Below are 19,294 nucleotides of genomic sequence, written 5' to 3' on the forward strand. Positions count from 1 at the left end.
CGCTGTGGCGCAGCACGCTAAGCCCCCCACATTTGGGCTTGCATGCCCACGGGGACCCCGGTTCCAATCCGGCCGGGGTCATTTCCCGATCCCACCCCGTCTCTCTGTCCCACTCACTTCCTGTCACCATCTCAGACTGTCCTATCGAATAAAGGCATAAAAAAGACCCTTTAAAAAAATATTTTAAAAAAAAAACAACAAAAAAAAAACATAGCCATGGCCGGCCCGCGTGACCTTGTCAGAAAAAAAATCGGCCCACGTCCAAACCTAATTGCCTAGCCCTGCTCTAGGGTATCTACAATAGCCTATATTTAGGGCCTATAGGTCATTAATATAATTATAATATAATGATAAAAGAGCACAAAAGCACCAGAGTCACAGCGTAGGCTGGAGGAGAGGGCTGTTCATCTCCTCTTTCTAGTCACAGGCCAATTTGCCGTCAAAGCCTGACAGGGCGATAGCAAAGGCCTGCACAGCACACATGGGATACTTGTAGTCCAGTGTGAAGGTATCATCTGCCACCCTTCCAAACTGCATAACTATGTAGCTGTCTAAAGACAAATAAAACATGGTGGGAAATTAGTGGGGTGTGTGCAGCAATGGCATAAACCCATACAGTAGTTGTAAATATGTCGTGCAATCAAATATTTTTATGAATGTTCACTTGGACACAGAACACATATATCAATTTCTGAGTTTAGGAGAATATTGATCATTATTGTATGCACCATTTGTTTGATTGAAACTATGAGTGATTGTGAAATGTGTCTTGAAGAAGACAAGGCTTCCCAGCAAATTAGTTTATCTTGAAGATACATTAAAGGGAAGTAGTTGAAAGTAGTCTATGAACATATCCAAGGAGATTAAACTTACTGTCTTTGCTGTGAACGATCTGAAAGTTTTTGACAGAGGCCTGCGTGACTCGGCCATTAAAGTTGAGTACATAGGCCACACTCGTATCACTCCAGACTGGAGCTTTGTTGTGCAGTTCGATCAGATCATTCATTTGTCTGTTCTGGTAACGCATCAATAATCCGTCACAATCCTGTGGAAAAGAATGCAAAACGATTACACATGGAGGCTGGTTTTGATAAATGGTCTGTGTAGAATGCATGCAAGTGATTTTATACTATATATTCCAACCACATTTTAGACAATATATTCCAATTCAATAAAGCACACAAGAATGGTAATTAAGTTGCTATTGAATAAAATGGACTTCTTTATTTGGCCTTGTTGTCAATTAATTTGCCACACAGAAAAAGAGAAAGGAAAACATGGCATGTATGTATAGTGTGTATAGGGCCTAATTATATTGTAATTGTTTTGGAGGGGCATGTTGTCAATTTATTTGTCCACCGAAAAAGCAAAAAACATTATATTGAGATTGTGTGATTTTCAAAGACCCCAGTTCCTCATCACTCACACTATGTGCCCGTATTGGAACTCGCTGGTTGTCATCATCCATGCCTGGCATGATCACCGTCATCTTCCTTGGCCCTCTGATGCCCAGTACATTAGTGTCCTACAAAGATAAAGGTGGCGTATGTTATTTTCTGTATTTTCAATTGACTTTTCCCCCTTGGTTGTGGATAGGACAGTGATGATCGTGACAGGACAGTGGGAGAGAGAGATGGGGTAGGGTTGGGAAATGCACTCAGCCGGATTTGAACCTGGGCCCCCATGCGCATGCAAGCCCATTATCATCCCTAAAAGCAGGGCTGGAATGGTAATCTGGCATACAGGGAATTTTCCCAGTGGGCCGACAGTCCCCAGGGGCTGATGCTGTTGATTTTTGTTGCTATTGTTTTTCTTGTTGTTGTGTTTATGTTTTCCTCTTGACAGACTGGCCCTTCAAAGATGAGCCAGCTCATTAGTCCATCTTTAATATAGAAAATGGACAGAGTCAATAATAGTATTGTAATAAAAAGTGAGGAGCTGGTCTATGGCAAAAATGACTGGGCCGCTTTTAGGTCTCAGACCAGCTCTGCCTTAGTGTTATAACGTATAAGATATTTACAGAAATATAAATTTAAAGTTGGAAAATTACATACTGTTGCTGTAAATATTCATCTAGTTTTGAGTTCAGTCGTAGGTCCCAAACTGTCAAGTAATAGGCCTAATGACTTTCTAATTCTTTTTGACATGGTGGCTACTATAAGTTTGTTTTCATCAAAATAACATTGACAACGTTGTAATATAAGCTAATGTTAACACTGTCTGTTATGTTATTGTAATGTTGTACCATTGTGATAAGGTTTTGTCCTATGAAAAGCTTGTCATTTACTCACATAAATGATTGCAGCCAGCTCTTGTCTTGCATTGGACAAATCTCTAAGTGCACACTCAGGATTCAGGCCATTGTCAAACACTGTAAACTTGGTGCCCACAAGATTGGACCTGCGACATATAAACAACTGTTATAGTAATCACATCAGCCACCAGTAGTTATCAGCCAGAGGTCACAATGCAGATTGCAATTCACAAACTCGAAAAAAAGAGATTTCAAACAACAGGAGGAACACTCCATACAAGGATTTATGTTTTTTTGTTTTGTTTCAGTTTTAGCGGTTATCTTTTTGTGTTTTAATTTTTTAAAAATCATAATGGATTTACCTTAATTTTCCTACAAAGTTGTCACCGCCACGTGACAGGTCAGTGGGATTAATTGAGATAAGGTAGTTTGAGGTGGTGCTCTTCTTTCTTTTCCTACCTGCCAGTAGAAAGGTCTGCAAGGACAGCAATGTCATTTTCATTAGATTGTTAGGTAGGCCTACCACTTTACTTGACACCGGTGTCATAGCAGTCATGGATGTCATAAAGATTATGTCCATATCATAAACATTTTATGACTGTTGTGACGTTCGGTTGTAGTTAAAGACAACCCTAACAATGTCCACTTTTCATGACCATACAACTGAATGACATTGACACGATGTTCATGATTCCTCCATGACTGTGTCTTGACACTGTTTTGACATTATTATGACACTGTCATGTCATTCGTATGATGCTGGTGTCAAGTAAATTGTGACAGATCATTATTCTATTACGGTGAAAGCATATAAGTGAATTATTTAAGCAAACACTCTTCCTGTAATGGCACTTATAGGCCTATTGGAGCATCATGGTGGAAAGTGTACAATACAGCATGCATAATCGCAGACACAGTTTAATTTGTGTGTAACCTTATTGTCATTGTCCAGGTGCAGGTAGTATGTGGGGAATAGTCCGCGCTCCACGCCCCTCTTGTCCCTGGTCACCCTGCACTTCACAGTGACCCCCTCATGGGCAGGCTGCAACACAAACTCCTCCAGGTCCTCAAAGACGATCTCGGGTGACGGTGACCGTACCTCCTGAGTGGGGTGGGGTGGTGCGGACAGGTTACTGCAAGGGCCCTAAGAGTCAAGGGGGGCCTGAAGCCCTTGTGTCTATATTTCCATTCTAATATTGCATTACATTTCTTGGGGCACAACTCCCCAAACCCCCAAAACATACACACTGTGTTTTCTACTGAAACAGCAGACCCTACTTTTTTCAAATGTGGGATTTAAGACAGCATTAACCCTTAGAACTCAGAGCGTTTTTTGTGCATTTTTACGTATCGGGCTTTGGATACATGTATGAGGGCTTCAGGGAGGTGTACTATCAAGTGTTTTATATCATTTTACTCAGCAGAATCTAGGCAATATGATGGAATACATCTCATCTAATTTAAACCTACTATATAAACATAACATAGTAAAAATAATGAAAAAATACAAAAATCCGATTTGTTTTTTTAATGATAGATGAGTATGTACAATACCAAACATACAGATTAAAGCCTTTTTGTTGGCTAAGATTGTAAGCACATATGTTCTGTAACAAATGAAATCAAATTTCATTATCTACACCAAAGCAGCAAAAAAATATTGCCATTATAGTGCATTACAATATAGGCGATTTTATTGTGTTTGATGTGTAACTCATGAGAATAGTGGGCTATGATACACCCTAACACACAAATTCAGGCCAACTTTCACATTAAAATGATCAAAAACCATATATTTTATCACATTCAATTGAAATGACCAATATAATCTTATAAAAAAAACATATATTATCATATAGCAGTTATATATTATAGGCGTTTTTGAATTTGAGACAGGCCATTCATGTGGTAGAAGGGGTTGTTACACAGTCTAATACAAATGTTTGGGGTTATTTAGAAACTAAAAGATTAATAAGCACTTCTTTGGACATAATCCCATTAAAATGTACAATATAATCTTCACAAATATCTAAATGCTGTCATAAAGTAGCCATACACTCATAGGCGCTTTTGGAATAATGGAATTTTGTGATTATGTAATTCATGCAGTTTGGTTGTCATTCACTCAGTAAACTTATATGTTCAAGTTTATTTACAGATAGAAAGGATAAATAAGCATTTGTTCAAAAAAACATTTAAATGTCCCATATAATCCACACACAAATACATTGTTATATAACAGATATATAATAATAACATTTTTAGAAATAGACTGGTGGTGACCGTTGTCAAAAGATGGGGTTGCCTAGCCTCTCTTGTTCCCTCATTGGTGTCAACAGTGAGTGGGATGAATTTTCATCTGTACAATTTAAACAAACATTTAGTTATTTCCCATACACCTAAAACAATTATCTATATGTGTGTGACATAAGCTCAGCAACTCACCCTATTGGGCCGTCCTCCACTCCTGGGTCCATCCCCCTGGGTGCTCAGTGCTGGCTGTGTCAACGTGCATGGGTGGCTGGCTACCCAACATTGTTAAAAAACATAATGAGATTTAGATGAGATTAAATATCAGACAAAATATTTATTACATATCACTAAAAGCAAATACTGTGTCAAACCCGGCATAGCCTAAATAAACGAAACAGTGCCAGCATGCATACTTACACTGGGTCTGCGTCAGGAGGCACTTCCAGGAGATCTGGTCAATACTGTGTCACTGGTGTCAGTGAGTGGGCTGAACTTTCATCTGTACAATGTAAACAAACATTTAGTTATTTCTCATACACCTACAACAATTATCTATATGTGTGTGTGAAATTAGCTACACAACTCACCATACTGGGTCATCCTCCACTCCTGGGTCCATCCCCATGGGTGCCCGCTGCTGGCATTGTCATCGTGCATGGGTGGCTGGCTACCCAACACTGTTCAAAAACAAATGAGATTTAGATGAGATTAAATGTCACAAAAAATAAATATCACTATAGCAAATACTGTGTCAAACTTGCCATAGCATAAACACATGAAACAATGCCAGCATGTATACACTGGGTCTGCATAAGCAGGCACTTCCACTTATCTGGTCAATAAATATGTCATAGCCAACTGACAGAGGAAAAAAGTTATGTCACAATTTAGCTTTCATGACAGTGCATTACTACATGAGTGCAAATAAATACATCAACAGATTCACAACGCCATGATTTATTGATGAGGTCAGTAGCCTACTGTAAGAAAGCCTAGGACAAGTCATTCCAACATGCAGTCATTTCAGAAGTCAGTGACTTAGGCTAACCTCATCCAAACATAACAACCAACATGACCCACCACAAAGACCTCAAGAAAAAAACTAATTTACATTTAGTCCAACACTGTTAGTAATATGCCAATCTCACATCTATTTGCCTACATCTGCAAAACTTACTCAACGTGACTGTCACTGACACACACCCCTCTCTGTTTGTTTACATCTGGCGTCCACCTCTCCCAATTAGCTATGCACGACGTGCATGAGATTGTACATCTTGCAAGCGACAGGGATTCATTTTTCAAATAAGAGGGGACTATGCAGGCAATTGCATGTCTGTTCAGCAAATATCAAAACATTTTAGCAGCCAAACTTACTTGAATGCAACAGCAGCAGCGGCAGCAGGCAGCTCGCATGCTCTTCTCGTATTCCCTCCAACTTCTCATGTCAACTTTGATGTCGTCCGACATTGTCAACATCCACATACCAATACGTCCGTGAAACACATTGAAATGACGACTCTTCTCCGTTTAGGCTTGTAATTTTCCTTCAGCAATGTAAACCGTGAACACTAAACATGACACTACTTCTTCCTCAAAGTTTACGGTGTCCCTGGAAACGCATCACTGATCACAAAACAACATCCGGTCGGTTGTCCACTTCCTGGACTATGTGAATGTATTATCCCTGTATTTTAGAGATCAGAGATTTCTAAAACTAGTGAAAAACATAGTTACTAAATGTATTGTATCTCCTTCTGGGCGTTTTCTGTTGTTTTGACGGAGAATTATGATCATAACCGAGCAGTGTTTTGCCGCGATTTCGCCGTCGCGTCATTTCAACAGCATTCTGGTCAAGGTAAAAAAAAAAATGATCAAAAACGTTTTTTAAAACAATGTCACTGTTAGTTTTACAGCACATACCCACACATATGAGGTATCAAAATGATGGTTGAGATGTCTAGTTTTCAAAAAACACGGGCTGGACTTTCAGTTATGGTGCTGTTGTTTACAAATTGTGTCAGAGTGGCGTGAGTCACGTTTTGACGCGGTGGCGCGTCAATTGAGTTCTAAGGGTTAAACCTATTCTCTTACCAGTACTGCGCACCAGCAGTAAATTTTATACCGGTGCTGTTTATGTATAAACATGACATGTGAGTTAAAATTAAAACCCCATTGTGATAGGTGCATTTTAGTAGTCTGATTATCATCGACTTTCAAATATCTTCGAGACTTGGTCTGACCAAGAGCATAACAATTAGCATTTCCCAAATGGCATTTCCCAAATGGCCTCCCTTGGTTTGCTAATAATTGTTTGCTTCCCAACAAAGTGGGAGGAGTTCCCGTATTTGCGGGAACTCAGAAAGTACTTGCCTTGCTGTTGACCTGACTGGTAGTAACGCTAAAGCTGTTGCGTCAGAGGGCACGGCCTGGCTAGCATTTTAGCCCCCTAAGTGACATATTTCAAAAAATGGATTTTTGAAATGCCCTTTCTAAAACTCCAAATGCATGCATTGCAAAAATATCCATACATGTACTTGTAAACACGTGCCTTATGGTACACTGGGTAACACTTTACTTGATATGTTCCTGCATAACACATTCATAGCAGCTGTTATAAAGTCTGCACGAAGCACTCATGATTGTATCATGACCCATTCATACCAAACCTTTCATGAACCTATAGCGGACGGAAGGAGAGCAACTTGTCAAAATAAAAGTTAAACAAAGCAGCATTGCAGGCTCTGTTCTGAACCCTCAATGATTACAGATTTTGACAAGCTACTGTCATTTTGTCTTCCATGTCTATGAAAGGTTTGGTAGAATGTCTTACGAAACAGTCTTGAACCCTTCATGCAAAGTGTATAACAGCTAGTCTGGTCCTGACCATCCCATAATACAACCATTTCATTTCGTATTCATGGTCTGGCATTTGTTTGCTCTGAAGCGATTGTAGGAAGCAGGAAGTTTGCACTCAGTTATGGTTTGAAATTATTGGACACCTCTCACCCAATCGCTGGCAGTTACTCAACAACAACATAGCGCAGACCAATGGCTCTGGCGCAGATGTGTACGTCATTGTCACGAGCGTCCTCCCCCTTACGCCCCCACGTGGGGGGCGTAGTCAATTATTGGCTGTTTTCTGGGGGGGGGCGTTGCGATCAAAATTCTACTGCTCCAGGCACTCCACAGAGAAGCACGGCCAGACTACAGTTACTGGAGCCAATCCTTTGGCGGAAGTACGTAGGATGGCTCGCGAGGCTATATAACAGCTGCTATGAATGTGTTATGCAGCAACATGTCAAGTAAAGAGTAACCGTACATTGTTTTCAGAATTCACATTGAGATGTTATTTATATGTATGCATCCAGTGCACATAAAATTCAAAATCAGAATGTGAATTCATTTGTTTTCTTTGTACATTTTAACAAATAAAATTTAAGTGGCTAATACTTTCATGAGAAAATAATGTTTTGTACTGAATAAAATATTACAGCATGAAAGAAATGGAAGGATCACTATTTTTGTATAGAAGTTAAATGTCAAACAAATTTACGAATGTATATAGGGTGCAATATGACCTTTTTGTCTTTTTTGGCCTTGCTCTTCTTCTTTTTGGTTGCTTCAGTGCTGCCATCAGACCTGTCGTCAGCTTTCACTGAAGATGAAGAGAGAGAGAGACAGGTGCATTGGGGCCTGCGCTATGGCAATGTCAACACTCCCTTCAAACTGTTTTGTACTGTATATCTCACTATGCTTTGTATGAACTAAAAATACAGACCTCTACTTCCACTTCATCTCCCTTGATGCTGAAACAGTACACTTAGTTGGCTCATGAGCCTGATCTCGAAGGAATTGTGCCCAATTTCTCATGCAAACCAACATTCGAAATTGTGTCCAGATTCCGACGCTTTCCCTGCTGTCTAGAGCACATTGATTGGTCAAGCTGTGCCCTTACCAAAACCATCTCTAAACCTAACCTGTCAGTAATGCAATGTTCCTGAGTTGTACCAAAGAGGCTTGAGACAAGAGGGCTTACCGCAGAGATACACCAGCGGCGACGCGATTCAAGCGACAGAGTGTAGCAGCAAGCGATACGAGAGATTGAGGAGACTAGAGTATGTCCGTACAGGCAGAAGGCAAAGCATTCAAGCATTCCCATTGGCTGTGGTCACTGACCTCTATACAGTCATTGGCTGTCGCGGCTTGTCGCCGAACCGCGTCATAGAAAGTTGAAAAGATTTCAACTTCAAATTGTCGCGCTCGTCGCGCAAATCGCTCTAGTCTCCAGAATCGCTTTTGTCTCTCGACTCAATACAAAGTCAATTACTTCCGTCGCTCGACTCGCTCAGATCGCCGCTGGTGTATCTCTGCGGTTACTCACGTCATAACAGCGTAGTACGAAATGATGGCGAGGGGAGTACGGAAATGTTATTCACTGTGGAACAGGTCATAGGACAGCGTGAATGTCTGTCAGCTGTCCTTAATTACCCCCAGCAATTACTGCTGACCAACAGCTGCCGTTAATTGGCCACAAATTATCCATCATGGTGTCGCCCCCACTGACCATGTGCAAGGGAGTACGAAAATTGTATCCATCGCACCCACTGACCAATGACCATGCGCAAGGGAGTTAATTTTCCATCCACTCGTGTCCTCAGGCAACACCCCCGTACTACACCGTGGCCAATGCATTTCCCCCCGAGAGATTGTTCTTCTGTTGAGTTTCTTTGGTTGTACATTTGTGCCCTGACCAATACTAACCCTAAACCTAACCTGTCAGTGATGCAATGTTCCTGAGTTGTACATTTGTGCCCTGACCAATACTAACCCTAAACATAACCTGTCACAGACAGCTGCATGACCACTGCATATGTGTGTCAAAGGGAATGCGTCATAATCTGGACGCAATTTAATGTTTTGGTTTGCATGAGAAAATAGAAGTAATTCCTTCGAGATCTTATAGGGCTCGTGAAATACTATGTAAGGGTTAACGTTCGGCGAGAAGGTCGCTACCGTGGAATAGCAGCACGACAGAGAGAATCTTTAGACCCCGACGCGGAGCGGAAGTGCTGCGGAAGTGCTGCTATTCCACAAAGCGACCGACTCGCCGAAAGTTAGCCCGCTTATTATATGGATATACTTAAATGATTCACACATGGCGGGGACATTTCTTTAGGCCTATTTAATGTTAAGATTGTTGCTGCGCAAAACAAAACAGTGCCGTTGTGGAACACCGCTAGGCAACTGCTAGGTAGCCAGGACAACAGGTGTAGTCTATCACAGCAGCTGATTAGAGTCTTGTTGAAAAGTCGCTTTAGCAGTGAAAAGTCTTGTTGCCATTGACAGCGGTCTGTTATAGACCAACCCGTCCGTTATCGAAAAATAACAGACGTGCGAACGTTGGGGAGCCCCGTTGAAATGAATGGAGCATTCGACCGATGACGTCACACCGTATAATAATATCTGATAATGATATGACATCAATGTTTCTCAACGGGGGCGCTACAGCCCCAAAGGGGGTCATTGGGGAGATCCAGAGAGGGGGGGGGAGAAGGATACAGCTGAGTGGGGGCTGGGCTTAGTTCCCAAAGGGCTTTAGTCTATTTTATGTTTCAATACTAAGGGGGGAGGTGGCAGGCTTATGATGAGATCAAGGGGGAATTGGGAGGTTTATGATGAGGCCAAGAGGGCGTTTGTTCGAAAAAGGTTGAGAACCAGTGTTTTAAAGCTTCATAACAGAGGTGATATTGTAAAATACAATTGTAAAATTCAATCACTCACCCTTCTTCTTTTTCCCTTTTCTGTCCTTGACCTTGTCTTTTCCTTGGCCTTTACTCTTGTCTTCGGTTTGATCTTTTTCATGTCCCTTATGAAACATTGTGGTGGTCTCTGCTGAGGCCTTTTTCTTATGACCATTACTGGGTTTCCTCTCTTCCTCACTCTCATCACTCTTGTCACTGTCAGACCTGGTAGCTGCTAGCCAGTTAAAAACAATTTCTCAATAATTACTACATATAGGTGTGTATGTCTTCTGTACAGTATGTCAAAATATATGGTGAAAACAACAGTCTCTTATCATGTATGAGTGATACCTTTCTCATACAGACTGTATGATATGCAGGGGATGGGAAATGAGCATAGTAGGTTATGAGTGGGTACTACCCATTCAACGAACAGCGTTGTTACCTAACCTATTTGTGGTCATTGGGTGAAGCACATCACTGGACACAGTGCACACAGAAAATGTAGCCTCAGCATCTACAGTAGCCTACCCCATCATAAAGGATGAAGCTGTAGTACCCCACACTCCATGCTTGTTTACACTGGGGGACTGTAGAGAATGGCTAGAACTGCATGAGACTGATTCTACGCCTACGCTTTTGACAAAAGCAAAATGTCAATTATCAGGGTTTTTTTCCAACTATAAATGACCTAGATGTTTACATAGTGTATATATTTAAGTTTCCATGTTGCCATGCTTAATCTTAAATCATTTGATAAATACTCTAATGAAAGCGAACATTTGCTAGATTATTTTGTCAACAGTGTTATGGACAAACACTATGTCATTTCAAACATATATAAAAATAGAGTTAGAAACAACAGAGTTGAAACAACATATGTTTGAAAGTGCTTATGTCCCTTAGCAATAATGTTGTCATTAATCTGTGCAACTGATATAGAAAATGTGATTGTAGAGCTTCATAAGTAGGATTTTATGATTCACTGTGATACAGACTGACACATTTTTCATTATAAATCTGTGTAACGTCTGATTTGAATTTAGTCACCCTCCTTACACAAGACCTTCTCCAGAGATAATCCCTAGTGTCTGTTCATAGGATTTTTCCAACACATAAGGGATCAATAGCACAAAAACACTTTCAAAACAGTCAACCGTGTTACTCAACTGTGTTACGGTCAACAGTGCAGGGGAACAAGTCGGCACTTTTTTAGGAGAAAAAACAGAGCAGACAAACCCATCTCCCTAGAACACAAATTATTTTGTTTGTTTGTCTATCATTATGGAGATAAATTGGCAAAAACATACTCCTCAACTGTCATAGCTAATTGTAACACCATTGATGATAACACGGCTTGACATTTCAGCCATTTTTATGGTGTTGTGCTAACTGACGACCTCAGAAGTTCCACCACAACACCTTAATCAATTCATGTATTTGTATGCTTTATCTGTGTTTTTCTACATGTGATTTCTAATTCAGATTCTTGTGAATATGTTGATAACACAGTTGACAGGCAATTTTCCCGCTGTGAGAACATGAAAAAGAATGGATTAAATTATGGAAGGGTGGAAGGTCCGTGTATCATCCGATCATTCAACTATTCCATTCAATCTGGCAAACGGAAAACGAAATAATGACTCCATATTTTGTTTTCCCGTTTTTCTATATGGCCAAAAAATGGGGAGTTGTGTTGATTTTTCCTTTTCCCAACTCAAAACAGAACAGGTAATAAACCAGAAAACCAAAACGAAATATCAACTCTAATTTACGATTATTGGTCCCATTTCCCCTGGTGCTTTTCTATTGCTCGCCCAAGTAAGACACGGTAGGCTAGTGCACAAGTGGCCGCCAAACGCGCTGCTTAACGCATTTCCCCGAGGCGTCAGCCTGCTGATGCTCCTACTCCACAGAACATCTTTCTGCCCTACTGGTAGCCCCATTGTGTCGGTGCCTGTGGGTGGTAAAGATAGCCTAACTTAGCGTTTCTCAACGTGGGTACCAGCGCCCCCCTGGGGACGTTCGAGAGCCGTTGGGGGGCGCTGGCAACATGGCCACAGAAGGGGAGGGGGGCGATATGTGTCTTTCTTTTTTTTTTTTTTTAAGTGTGTTGAAACATCTACTGTTGAAACGATTTTGGAACATTAAACAAATAAGATTTAATAGAATAGGCCTAAGTTAAAACTGTGTCAGCCTTTGTAAAGGCTATGTGCGATGTAGGCCTAGCTGTTTATTTTGTGTGCATTTCAGTGCAGCATGCACGAGAGGGGCTGGCAAAAAGCGCCTGTGCATGCGCTTGTTGTCCGCTATGCACAGATCCTCCCGAAAATGTATTCCCAGCGATCTCGCAAACATCCTGGCAGTCGCCTATTTCAGTGCATAGGATGAAACAGTGCCCAAAGTGCACAACTTGGAGACACGTTGTTTTAGTTATGTTCTTAAATATGTTCTTAGTTAGACTAAGCGCGACCTTGCACAGTCCTCGCAGAGACGCATCAGCTTGCTCATGTGCAAATTTGTAGCTTTAGTATTGTAGGCCTATTTGAAGCGGCAATTGTGAGAGGACTATTTTCCGCAATTAAAAATGAGTGTCATTTAAAAATATATCGGCACGGGAGGATATGAATGCATTTGTTGCTTTTGCACCCCCTTCGTCAACCGGTCATTTTAAAAAGATAAATAGTTTGCTTTTGATGCCGGCAAAGTTATCTATCCAATGGGCTAAGGCTCCACTAGATCATTGTAGGCTATTACTACAGGTGGAATTAAGTTTTGACCGTTGGTGCGTGAGTCGGAACAAACGTTTCTTCCACTGCTTGGTACCGTCTGCTGATAGCCTATTCCTGGGAACTGCTGCTACCAGATACGCCTCAACTGTGGAGGAGACCTCGCTGGTAGCAGTTCCCAGGAATAGGCTGTCAGTAGCCTAGACGGTACCAAGCAGTTGAAGAAAAGTTTCTTCCGACTCACGAACCAATGGTCAAAACTTAATTCCACCTGTAGGCTAATAATACAATGATCTAGTGGAAGGAGCCTTAGCCCATTGGATAGTCACAATTATTAATGAGGTTATGGGGTAGAGAGACATACTGGACCGGACACAGTAGGCCTACAGTGCGTAAAGGAGTTAGACTGTCGTTACCACCCACATGCACCGACACAAGGGGCTACCATTACCAGCAGGACAGAAATATGTTCTGTGGAGTAGGAGCATCAGCAGGCTGATTATAGGCCTTGGGGAAATGCGTAAAGCAGCACGTTTGGCAGCCACTTGTGCACTATCGTGTCTTAGGCTACTTGGGCGAACAACAGAAAAGCACCGCGGGAAATGGGACCAATAATCGTAAATTATAGTTGATATTTCGTTTTGGTTTTCTCGTTTATTACTTGTTCTGTTTTGAGTTGGGAAAAGGAAAACCAACTTAACTCCCCATTTTTTGGCCATATGAAAAAACGGGAAAACAAAATATGGAGTCGTTATTTCGTTTTCCGTTTGCCAGATTGAATGGAATAACTGAATGATCGGATGATACACGGACCGTGGAACTCAAAACTTACCAAAAAGTCTTCCCATATCCTGCCAAAGAGGTTATGACATCACATGATGTTATTTGTATGGCCCAAGACCATTATTGATTTATGGAGGGGGTTTCAGACCGTGACACAGTTAACACAGTTTTCGTGGACACACACAAAATGGCAAATTTCATGAAAACGCCCAAAACCAGTATTAAATATTCATTTTTGCTGAGGGAAATAATGTAATGTCTACACTTTCTGTATTATATGAAAGATAAATGTGTGCTAATGTCCAAAACATCATTGGATGCAGTTAATAGTAAGTGGAATTGGCAAATAAAATCCATGGACTTAAAAGCGCAGACGAATTATAGAATCACTCATGAGTGATTTACCAATTGTTGCTGCCACAGAAGTTGTTCATTGTGGTGGTGGCTCTGGTGGTAGAGGAGCCGTTCGGCAACCAGAAGGTTGCAGGTTTGAGCAGTGCTTTGCCTGACCCCATCGATGTGTCCTTGAGCAAGATACTTAACCCCAAGTTGCTCCTGGTGGCAAGGTGGTACCCTGCTTGGCAGCCACAGCCACCGGTATGTGAGTGTGAATGGGTGAATGTGAGGCATACAATGTAAAGCAGTTTGAGTGCTCGAAGGAGTGGAAAGACACTATATAAATGTGGTTCATTTACCATTTGCCATTCATTTGCATGGATGGAAAACTAGCGTCAGGAAACGCTGTTTTAAAGAGCCACTGCATGCTGTTATTGATTCCTTTGTATATGTTTGTCTGTGTGTGTTTAAGCCAGCTAAGCATCTGTAGCCTAGCAGCTAATCAGAACAAGTACTATATTATTTATGCCATTCCATTCAGATGTCTCCTGGTATACTTGGAATGAAAACAGCATAAAGTAAGCAGCATGCTATCAACAATTACCTACTATGGCAGAAAACAAAACAAAACCTTCCCTAAAGTCAATGAGATACTTACACGCACGCACACACACGCATGCAGACACACACACCCACACACACAGAAACACACACACACACACAGGTTTAGTGCGACTGATGATAGAAAGGCCTCCAGGCAGGCTGGGCCCTCAATGGCAAACAGTAATCCTATCTCTCTGAGGGTCCGCCAGGTGACAGAAGGTTAAGTTCCTTTTGCATTGTTCAGCGTTCACAAACAAACACTGAGATGCTAAGATGCCTCTGTGCCTGTCATTTGAGAAAGGGCACTGTGCTTAATGACCTATAAGCCCCACCTGCTTGTTGATGTTTAGGGTTTTTAATACATGGGCCTACTCAATTCCGCATTTTGCTTTTACTTGTGCAACTTGTGTTGCAGCTCTACACCGCCTTCGTCGGTTATTTTCCCCCAGCGTGTTTTTTTATTTAAAAAAAAAAAAAAAAACATATTGCGCTTTGATTTGCAAAATGTTCAGAATATTATGTATTAATGTTTGTAATAATGTCATCAAAATAATGTATAGGACCAGAACTATAGGAAAATAGCTTTAAAATAACTTACCTTTCTTTTTCGTGCTTGAATTCTTTTTTACTCCATTTACTGTAAACATAGAAAGAGGCTGCTCTTTTGACTTTACTTTGGTGTCTGTTTCACTTTTCGTGTCTAAGGGCAATAAAAACAGGACAGAGGTAATCATAGACAGTGGATATTGTACGTAGTTTAGCTTTTTCTACATGGTTGTGAAAGGACTGCAGATCTTGCACCGTGCTTTTCAAAGGTTATTTAGCAGTTGTTCCATGTACAGATTACGTATAAACATTCTGTGTCCTGGCATTAAGATTAAGTTTAATCTTAGTCTCCACCGTAATCTTTAGTTGTGTGCACATAATGCTCTATCAAGTATCGTTACAAACTTTGTCACACTTTGCTCTTCATGAGACTGCAGATATACTGTTACAGAGAGTGTACGTAGAATTAACCCAGTAAGACATGGCCTCTGTTAGAAATTAACTGTTACCAGAATGGCAATGACTGTAATGTATGACTGTCATAGCGGTGTAGTGCTATGGTTGTAGCATTCTTTTAGTGACTATTACAGCGTTCCACTGATGCGTTAAGGGGCTATGTGTCACTGTGACCCAGGGCTGGGCTGGGACCACAAACCAGCCCAGGCATTTTCGCCATGGACCAGCCCTCAACCCCGTACTACAATTATGATGGCCTCGGTCCACTGTATATTAAAGATGCACCGATGGGCCGCCACATCTGAATTGTGGCCGGACTCAAACAAACAAAAAAACAAAACAAAACAAAAAACAATAGCATCGAACCCTGAGGACTGCCCTGTATACCAGATTACCAGCCTGCTGTGACCTACTCTTGTAACCAACCTTTTTCTTATCTTGACTGAATGTACAGTGTGAGGTTTTACCTTTGGTCTTTGGCTTTTTGTCTTTGGCCAAAGGGAGGGAGCTTTCATGAGCTTTAACTTTTTTGTTTGTTGTTTTCTCATGCGCATCATCATTACTGTCCTCATTATCATCATCTTCATCATCAGAACCTGGCAAAGACGAGGGAAGCAAAAAAAAAGTTAGGTCCCAATTTTTTTATGGTATATGTGGCAAAAAAGTGAGTTTAAGTCTGCACATCCAAACGTCTGATCTGGGAGCAGGACAAGCAAAGGACCAGATAAAAGAGAAAAAAGTCAGCTTTAACCAGAGTTTTATGCTTCCACTTGTTTTTTACGGAAAAATAAAACAAGCGGGAGCAAAAAAACCCTGGTTGAAGCTGACTTTTTTCTCTTTTTTATATGTGGCAAATATGCAATAATACTACGTACTTTCGTTATACATAACAAAATCTCTAAACCGTGGCAGTCGTGACCTAATGGTTAGAGAGGTCAAGTCAAGTCAACTCGGCTTTATTGTCAATTTCTTTACATGCACTGGTCATACAAAGAATTTGAAATTTCTTACTTTTTTTTTTTTTAGTTACTTCCCCATGCAGACATAGACATAGACTTTAGGTGTGGACATAGACAATTAGACATAGACAATTAGACATAGACTGTAAGCATACATTACACCTAGAGTAGGCTACCTATACAATACACAAACAGACATATGAAGTGCAAGACTGGGCAACAGCAGATATACATAGAACGTATATTAAAAGAGGTAGTGTTGTGCATTTCCAGTTATGTCCTATTTTGACGATCTTAAGATCTTAAGGTCTTAAAGGCCATGGCTGAAGCAAGCCCTTGAGCAACACACCTAACCCCACATTGGTCCAGTGAAGCAAAAGCAACAGGCAAGTGTAATGTAATGTAAACGCAAACCCCATAATATGTAGGCTAACGCTTGTGTTAGTATGTTATGAGTTGTTCAAAGGCTCTTACACAGCACCTCAGGCTGTAAAGACAGTAACTTAATGTAACTAGACTGAATTTGTGTGGTGGTCATGTTTCATATCATTTTCAGAAGATCAGCTATCTTCTTACTCTTTTTCTTTGTCGGAGTGCTTTTCTTCTTCTTTGTGTTCCTTTCTGTTGGTTCTTTTTTCTCCTTTTCCGATATCTTTTTCTTTACCTTTTTTCCATCTGGGAATTTCAACACAAGGGTGAAATACACAGAGAAATGGTAGGTTAATTGAATGAGTATATACTACATTACAGTAGGCCTATACAGATATGCAGAGATTTCTTACCATTGAGCCAGTGTCAAATACATATTTTTTCTACTTTTTAATATTTTCCTCAATGACTGCAATTTAGTGAACTTACTCCAATGATGGTCTTCACACGCTAACTCACGCTAGAGTGAAAAGTGTTAATACCAATTGTACTTGTTCGTAGACCTGCTGTTCAGAGCAGCAGGTCAGTTTATAACATTTTGCTAAATTTGTGAAATTTGTGATGTTACAGTGGCCATCATTATACAAGACAAGATTGAATACAAAGCTGTAGTTTTGTTCGCTTTTGCTAAATTGGTGATAATAAATGCCTTCCTGACTTTTGGAAGGTGTGTTCCCCTCCCCTTCCTCCTTTGAGGCCTCTTCCGTCCTCCTGGCTCGCGGCTTCTTTGCTTTGGCATCACCACTGTTGCTCTTTGCTGACTCAGCCGCTGGTTTCTTCTTCTTAGACTTATTCAGATCCTGCATGGACACAGAAAACGACACAAACAGAGAGAGAGAGAGACAAAGATGCAGTGGGGGGGGGGGGCAGAGAGAGAGACGGACATACAAAGACAGACAGACAGAGAGGACGGTGGGGAAACAGAGAGAGAGAGAGAGAGAGAGAGAGAGAGAGAGAGAGAGAGAGAGAGAGAGAGAGAGAGAGAGAGAGAGAGAGAGAGAGAGAGACAGGGAAATAGAAAGGGCAAGGGCAAAATGGATGAAAGCTTTCTATGAGTAGCCTATATGAGAATGAGTATATGCATAATGTGTCAATGCAAAACAGATTCACACTGCAGTTATTAGATGGATCAAATCAGTCAATGTAATCACAAACACCACTGCAGATTAACTTAACCCCTTAAGACACAGCATTATAAAATAGCTGTTACCAGAATGGCAATGACCAAGTCGTAATGTATTACTAAGGCCCTGTGCACTGTCATAGTAGTGTAGTACTATAGTAGTTAACTTTCAATCTCTATTACGGCGTGCCACAGGAGGTACGACGTGCCTTAAGGGGCTACAAGTTTAATAGTGATGCCTGAAGACACATGACGTTCTCTCATGACCCCTTCCAGGGTTTCCCCCCCAGCATTTTATTGCCAACAAACTTCTACCACCTTGACTAAATCATTAACATTAGAAAGGAACAGATGTTTACATACCAATGAAGAAGACACATGTTGCCTGCATCCCATCCCATCCTTCCCCACTACCCTGCCCTACCACAGAAATTGACTGTTTCATTCAACATTGGCACAATTTCCTGAAGTAATTCCACATACGCAGTTTCCATAAGTAAGTCTAAAGAAACATAAGCACAATAACAACAACAACAAACAAACAGGGGTAGCCATGGTGATGAGGTGAGACAGAAGTTTATCATTCAACATTTGTACTAACAGCGATCAGCAAGCAGTTCAGGCACAGACACACTGTATACAGACAAACAACAAACAGAAACAACTCACCTGCTGTGAGGAGCTCAGTAGGTGGTCATTGTGCTTCAGGCTGGATAAACAGACAAAAAAATGGCACGCAACGGTACAGTAAGTTATTCTCAACACCTTTCAAGGTAATATATGGTAGGTGATGTTCAGACAATTTCCTCCAATCTTACTTGTCCATAGTCCATATCTCCTTCAGGGCTCCCTGTTCCAGAGGCATGTTGCCTATAAGCCGGCCTATTCGTTTAATTAGGCAAATCAAATGTGTCCAGTGTAGAATACTGTGGCTACTTAAACCAATTACGTTAGATAAGCAAGCAAGCACTGAGTCTTGCATGAAGTTACTACATTACACTAGAGACTATTCTCATCACCAATGCATCACTGCTTTGAATCAACAACAGAAAGAAGAGAAAAGCCATTTAGGACTGCCA

At 41.0% G+C, this 19,294-nt stretch overlaps 1 protein-coding gene and 1 long non-coding RNA gene across 3 annotated transcripts; both read right to left on the reverse strand.

Moving 5' to 3' along the window:
• Positions 1 to 417: 417 nt before the first annotated feature.
• tulp1a (TUB like protein 1a) lies at positions 418 to 19,080 on the reverse strand. The gene is made up of 12 exons (XM_063209506.1): positions 19,034 to 19,080; positions 18,885 to 18,924; positions 17,751 to 17,892; positions 17,240 to 17,338; positions 10,292 to 10,486; positions 8,089 to 8,165; positions 3,189 to 3,356; positions 2,617 to 2,729; positions 2,292 to 2,400; positions 1,427 to 1,525; positions 874 to 1,045; positions 418 to 551 (listed from the first exon to the last, which is right to left on the reverse strand). Exons 1-12 carry the CDS (start codon positions 19,078 to 19,080, stop codon positions 418 to 420), a joined length of 1,395 nt encoding a protein of 464 aa, XP_063065576.1.
• On the reverse strand, positions 4,473 to 5,889 carry LOC134456370 (uncharacterized). Of its 2 annotated transcripts, none has more exons than XR_010036325.1 (3): positions 5,095 to 5,889; positions 4,925 to 5,006; positions 4,473 to 4,779 (listed from the first exon to the last, which is right to left on the reverse strand). It is a non-coding gene; the product is annotated as an uncharacterized LOC134456370 (long non-coding RNA). The 2 variants fall into 2 exon arrangements; XR_010036324.1 differs by having other exon boundaries at positions 4,473 to 4,613; positions 4,700 to 5,006.
• Positions 19,081 to 19,294: the final 214 nt, after the last annotated feature.

This window comes from Engraulis encrasicolus, chromosome 10 (assembly GCF_034702125.1).
Source record: "Engraulis encrasicolus isolate BLACKSEA-1 chromosome 10, IST_EnEncr_1.0, whole genome shotgun sequence".
NCBI lineage: Eukaryota > Metazoa > Chordata > Actinopteri > Clupeiformes > Engraulidae > Engraulis > Engraulis encrasicolus.

Bases quoted from the DNA above. Each gene is read 5' to 3' on its own strand.
- tulp1a (XM_063209506.1), bottom strand. From the start codon at position 19,080: ATGCCTCTGGAACAGGGAGCCCTGAAGGAGATATGGACTATGGACAA. The intron at 18,925-19,033 runs GTAAGATTGGAG...CTGTTTATCCAG, and splicing joins GAGATATGGACTATGGACAA to CCTGAAGCACAATGACCACC. The intron at 3,357-8,088 runs GTCATATTGCAC...CACCCCACTCAG, and splicing joins AGGCCAAAAAAGACAAAAAG to GAGGTACGGTCACCGTCACC.